The following is a 6,550-nucleotide window of genomic DNA, read 5'->3' on the forward strand; positions in this document are numbered from 1 at the left end:
CAGCATTTAACAGACGCCCTTATCCAGAGCGACTTACAGTCAGTAGTTACAGGGACAGTCCCCCCCTTGGAGACACTCAGGGTTAAGTGTCTTGCTCAGGGACACGATGGTAGTAAGTGGGATTTGAACATGGGTCTTCTGGTTCATAAGTGGGTGTGTTACCCACTAGGCTACTACCACCCTGAATTAATGAGTGATTAATAAATAAATGCATGCAGCTGTAGAGATACATTTGTAACATCAATATAAAATAAATGCATGCAGCTTTAGGTGCAACTGTCGATATGCATGAGTAGCATGACTATAAAATAAATGCATGCAGATGTCAAGATACATTTGGAGTATGATATAAAATAAATGAGCTGCACACCCAGAGACTCAGAACTCAGACAGGCACTAAAGTGCTTGATATTTATTAAGTTGTGTGAAAGCCCGGCTGCACAAATCACAGCAACACAGAGAGAGGAAGGATGGGGAAAATGACACATAATTACAGGTAATAAGCAGTTCTGCATCCTGTTGTGCTTTCTACAGGGGCTGAATTTATTCTGAAAAGGCAACACTTGGTTCTGCTGCGTGTGCTTCCCATCACCATCACATCAGTGGCAGCAGCTGTTGAATGTGTGACTAGATGTTGGTTAGATGAGTGTGTTAGAACCCACCAAGCCCTGAGAACAATCAAACACAAACGCAGCATGCAGAGCTTGTACCATGTCATGGATATTAATAACAACAATAGTACATTTACCTTATCAGTGTATAACGATGGTGAGGGGTTGAAGCTTTGTGATTGGCTGTTAGTGTAGGTGTGGGAAGTTGTTCATCTCGGTCATAACTCATTAACAATAATAAAATTTATTTCAATAATGACTATACATATTTATGTTTCACCCTCTCTCCAATATTTCCTCACCATATGATATTTTGATGTCTCAGATTGATGACCTGTGATGTGAGAATGTAGATTAAAGATTAAGCTTTTTATTCACATTCGAAAATGCTTTATTACAATATCAAAGGAGGGTTGCCATAGCAACTGGCCAGGGTCTCAGATGCTCAGTTGTACTGTTCTTTCCACAGCAAACTGTGTAGGTGTGTGTATGTGTGTGTTTGTACCCTCTTTTTTTCTGCACACACACACACCTCAAGGTTTCTTGATTAAGGCAGTGAAAGCAAATGTCTGTGTGCAGCTCTGTGTGTTTATTAATCATGCTGTTCTCTTCTTTTATTTTAAGGCTCCATAACAAGATGTGGTTCTGTATGTGTCTGAACCCCTTTGTCTAACGTGTCTTTGGTTTCACAGCATGAATCTAAGAAGGAAAAAGTGTGCACCTATGAATCCATTTGTCCAGTTTGTGCGTGTGTGTGTGTGTGTGTGTGTGAGAGAGAGAGAAAGAAAGGTGGAGACCTCATGCCCAGCTGACCTGAGCACCAGCCCCTGTCAGGCGTTTGGTCTCCAGCAGTGATGCTGTCTGCTGCTGTTCACTCAGCTCCTTCAGACGCTTCTCCTCTAGAAACGCCACCAGGGAGTCTCTCATGTCCACCACCTCCAGTATCTCTGACAGGATGCGCTCCTCTTCCTTACGGTCATCTTCAGTCTTCTCAGAGTCTACACACACACACACACACACACAGATAAATCCACTAGCCACCTTATTAGTAGTATTTGCGGTCTGGATGTGTTTGAGTGGAGGACCACAGTCTCACTGCTGTGTTGAGATGTTCCTCCACCCTAGTCACATCTGGTCAACTGAACCCCTGATGTGGGTGAAAGGTCTGAGGTGTTTACCACTGAGCTCCATGAAGCGCCGAAGCTCCAACTGCAGGAGACTCTGTTTATCTTCCAGCTCCAACTGCCGCGAGCTGCAGGGAGAGTTCATAATCATCCTCATCATCCAAAGCACAATTCACACATTTTACACATACAGTCACTCTGTCACCATGGCCTGAAGCTTCTGATGGACCCCTGTCTGCAGAGGAGTCAGGGGATGGAGGAATACTGGTGCAGGGGTTGGATGATATGCTGTGTTCAGTGGAGGCTTAAAAACTTCACCCTGATCCACACATCCTTCAAGGTAGATGTAATCAAACCCCTGATTAAAAACCCTGACCTTCATTGCAGACCAGGAGCCAACCTTTATATCGAAAATTTTAGAAAAGGTCGTAGCCCTAGCAGCTGTGTGTGTACCTACACAGCAACAACTTTCATGAAGTACATCAGTCACAATTTAGACTTCATCATAGTACTGAAACAAGGCTGGTTAAAGTGGTTAATGACCAGCGGTTGACACTATTGATCACGCTATTCTCCTCCACAGGTTAGAGAATGTTGTTGGTGTTAAGGGAATAGCCCTCTCCTGGTTCAGGTCATATTTGACTGATCGGTATCAGTTTGCGGACATTAATAGTGATTGGAGTTATAGAGTTTGGTGTTCCACAAGGTTCTGTCCTAGGTCCGTTGCTATTTTCCTTATAAATGTTACCTTTATGTCACATCATTCAGAAACACTGTCTTAACTTTCACTGCTAAGACGACACACCGTCGTGTGTATCAGCAATGCCAGATGAGATGCAGCAGCTGAACAAAATAGAGAATTGTCTGAAGGACATAAGAAAGTTGGTGAGCATCCACTGTCTAATGGTAAACCCTGATAAGACAGAAGCTCTTGTACTTGGGCCTCAAGCAGTCAGATGTAAGCTGGCTGACTACATAATAACCCTGGATAACCTTTCTATTTCACCAAGTATTGAAGTAAAGGATCTAGGTGTCCTCGATGCAGGTCTCTTATTCAATTTTCATGTAGATTATCTCTAGAATAGATAGACTAGAATAACATTCTTTCACCTTAGAAATATTGCAAAGATAAGAAATATCATTTCAATGCATGATGCAGAAAAGTTGGTCCATGCATTTATTACATCAAGGTTAGATTACTGCAATGCATTACTGTCTGGATGCTCTAGTAAACTCCAGCTAGTTCAGAACGCTGCAGCCAGAGTTCTAACTAGAACCAAAAAATAAATATTTAGAACCCGCCACGCCCCCCGCGATCAACGGGTGCGGGGTCATTACTGGTACCCAAAGTACAGAAGGTCACAGCTGGGAGCAGATCCTTCTCCTATAGAACTCCGCAGTTTTGGAACGGCTTGGCGGTCAGTGTCCGGGACTCAGACACAGTCTCAGAGTTTAAATCTAAACTGAAACACATCTGTTCACTCTGACCTTCTGTTAAAGTCCCAGACACAGTGTCCATTATTAAGTCCACTTAATTACACAGTCACCCAGTCAAGCATAGACAGTGTTCAGTTATCCTCAGTAAGGCTGTCCTAAATAGGGTACTGGCCACTATTACACTAGTGCATCACCATGAGTGGTGTCCTAGCAAGTAAGGAAGTGGACTCATAATCAAAGGGTTGCAAATCCAGAACCACCAAAGTTCCCTTTAGCAAGGTACCAGTCCCTACACACTACTCCCATCTTCTAGGGAGCTGTTGCTTGTGTCCAGAGAGGGTTTAAGTATGAGGGGTGTAATCTGTAGTGACTGTAAAGCCCCTTGAGACATACTGCATGTGATTTTAGGTTGTTGATATTGCTGGTCTCTACTTACGCCACCATCAGGTCAGACTCCTCAGACACCAGCTCGTTCTTCTGCTGGACCAACTCTAGCCAAAGGCCGATCATCTCAGATGAGTCTTCAGTGCCTGCAGGAGATGCTGGGTTATGGAAGCACCGTGTTGTGTTCACGCTGTAGAAATGAGGATTGTGGTGTATAAGGCGGGTGTGGTCAGTGTTTAATCTCTCACCAGTCTTCTGCCGGAGTGTCCTCTCCAGGTCCACCCCCTTCTCCTCCAGGTCCTTGAACGTCACCTCAATCTCCTCCAGGCGTCTTTGTATAGTCTGTAGAACAGGAGGAGACAAGTTTAGTAAGTCAGGTGTTTCTAAATAAAATAAAATCCTTTCAAAGAGATTCATTTCAACAAATTTTTACTTTTCTCAAAACTTGATGGAGCAGAAACTCAGTTGTTTTGAGTCGACTTTGATTGTTGGAGCATTTAAAGTTGTGCTGATATAATTCCACTATTATTAATCACTACAAAATCAACGAATATGTCCACATGATTAAATATATTATTTAAATGTAGAACTTAAATGACCCACCGTCTTGTCTGTAATCATTTTAAAACCTAAAATGTGCGTCCACACACTTGGAATCACGATGGATTTAATCGCGATGAAAGTGTCAGCATCATTTCATATTAAGTTGAGTCAAACCTGCGCTCGGTGGAACCGCTGGATTTCAGTCTTCTTGGCTCGCCGCTCCAAAGTTCTCATCTTCTTCAGCTCCAGTTTCTCAGCTTTGACCGCATCTGAAGGAACCGTCTTGAGGGAACACAGAGGAACGTATATCACCAGACCCTTAGCAGGCCAAGACAAGAGCTTCCCACTTCCTGAAGCCTCACCTTCTGCTCCAGCACGTCAACATCTTCCACTCCAAACATGTCCTCGTCATCTTCATCATCCTCATCCTCCTCTTCCTCCTCTTCATCAGCAGCAGCTTCTGTGAGTTGAAAAAAAATCATTCTTCATGAGTACATTTTTACAGAACTGTTCTAAAACATGCTGGATAGACATTCTACACAGTCAACATGATTGTCATCTCACCACATACAAGTACACAGAGAGACGAGAACGTGAAGCTTCAGGCGTTCACGGTGTGCAAAATGGATAAAAGACACAACACCAAAACATGAAAAAGGACACCAACCCATAATATCATGCAGGTCGAGACAAACTTGACAAACCAGACAGACAAGTAGCAGCAATATGACCGTAGTGAAGTGAAGTGAAGTGATTGTCACTTGTATATCAAGAGACAATCATTGTACGGTATATCATTTTACGGATCATTTTAGTACATACTGTATACAGAATACCACGAAATATGATATTAATAACAGTAAAATTAGTAATATGATACACTATATGAAAAATATGATAAAAATATGATATGAATAATAGTACAATTAGTAATATGATACATTATCACCGCTGACAGGTGAAGCGAAGGTCACAAATCATCTGATTATTGTCAGACCTGGCAGGAGATTTGGAAAATTGGCCCAGGATGAGGGGGTGAGGGGCCAAGGCTGATCCCTGCGTGGATCCATGAGGGTTATGATTGGTGCCTTCCGCAATGGCAGTGGTCTGGACCACAAAGTCCCAGGTTCAAACCCCACTTACTACCATTGTGTCCCTGAGCAAGACACTTAACCCTGAGTGTCTCCAGGGGGGACTGTCCCTGTAAATACTGGTTGCAAAGTGCTCTCAATAATTTAAATAATTATTTAATTTATTTTTGACTGGTTAATGAACCTGTTGGTGGTAGTAGCCTAGTGGGTAACACACTCGCCTATGAACCAGAAGACCCAGGTTCAAACCCCACTTACTACCATCGTGTCCCTGGGCAAGACACTTAACCCTGAGTGTCTCCAGGGGGGACTGTCTCTGTAACTACTGATTGTAAGTCGCTCTGGATAAGGGCGTCTGGTAAATGCTGTAAATGTTATACTGCAGAAATGGTTCTATACTGCTTTTTAGTGTGTGCATGCGTGTGTGTGTGTGTGCATGTGTGTGTGCGTTCAACCTGCTCTGTCTTCACGGTTGATGTGAACGCTGAGTCTGTGGTCTCGGTCCAGCCGCGGAGAAGACAGGTTCCAGGGGGAGAATTTGGAGCGGACACGGCCACGCTGGCCCTGGTCACCCCCCGGCTGTGGCGTGTCCCTCCTCCTGACGCAGCGGCGGTTCTTCTGCTCCCGAATATGCCCCGCCGCCACCGCCCCCCCACTCCAGTAGCCGTCCTCGCCGGCCGGATCGCTTGGCTTGACGGAGGAGGACGAGGTGGAGGACGAAGCCGGCGTCTCGGAGTCGGAGTCCTGGCTGCCCAGCTGACTGCGCTCCTCGTCCGACGTGTCCCGCTTCTGCAGAAAGGACCTGGCCTCGGGGACCGATGGTCCAGGCGCGGGATGATGCGGTCCATCCTCTGGAGGCTCGCTGATCAGGCGCGGGGGTTTGAGGGGTGGCAGGTGGATTGTGCGCGGTTTGGGGACCGGGGAGTGGCGTGAGTAGGATGCCCGGGGGGCGGGGACAGGCTGCTGTGGGGGGGCGTGAGAGGGGACAGTGGGGGTCTCGTCTGGAGAGTCCCTGGTCGGAGGGACGGGGCTCTTCTGGCCTTCCTCACCACCACCACCTTCTTCATCATCCTGAAACAGATAAACCCAGATTTTACAGAGAAATTAATGTCTGTGTGTGTGTGTGTGTGTATGTATGTGTGTCTCTGTGTGTGCGTGTCTCTGTGTTCGTGCATGTATGTGTGATTGTGTGTGTGTGTGTGATTGTGTGTGTGTGCGTGATTGTGTGAGTGTGTGTGTGCGTGTGTGATTGTGTGTGTGTGAGACTGTGTATGTTTGTGTGTGTGTGTATGATTGTGTGCGTGTGTGATTGTGTATGTGTGTGATTGTGTGTGAGTGTGATTGTGTGTGTGTGCGTGAG

General features: G+C 45.4%; 1 protein-coding gene across 1 annotated transcript; it reads right to left on the reverse strand.

Moving 5' to 3' along the window:
* Positions 1-378: 378 nt before the first annotated feature.
* On the reverse strand, positions 379-6,261 carry LOC114776351 (F-actin-monooxygenase mical1; the record flags this gene model as incomplete). The annotated part of the gene is made up of 8 exons (XM_028966772.1): positions 379-668; positions 1,425-1,609; positions 1,790-1,863; positions 3,609-3,702; positions 3,805-3,898; positions 4,274-4,381; positions 4,462-4,559; positions 5,646-6,261. Coding segments are annotated over 8 exons (1,299 nt in total), but the record flags the coding sequence as incomplete, so codon positions are not given.
* Positions 6,262-6,550: the final 289 nt, after the last annotated feature.

Source organism: Denticeps clupeoides, unplaced genomic scaffold (genome assembly GCF_900700375.1).
Source record: "Denticeps clupeoides unplaced genomic scaffold, fDenClu1.1, whole genome shotgun sequence".
Classification (NCBI taxonomy): Eukaryota; Metazoa; Chordata; class Actinopteri; order Clupeiformes; family Denticipitidae; genus Denticeps; species Denticeps clupeoides.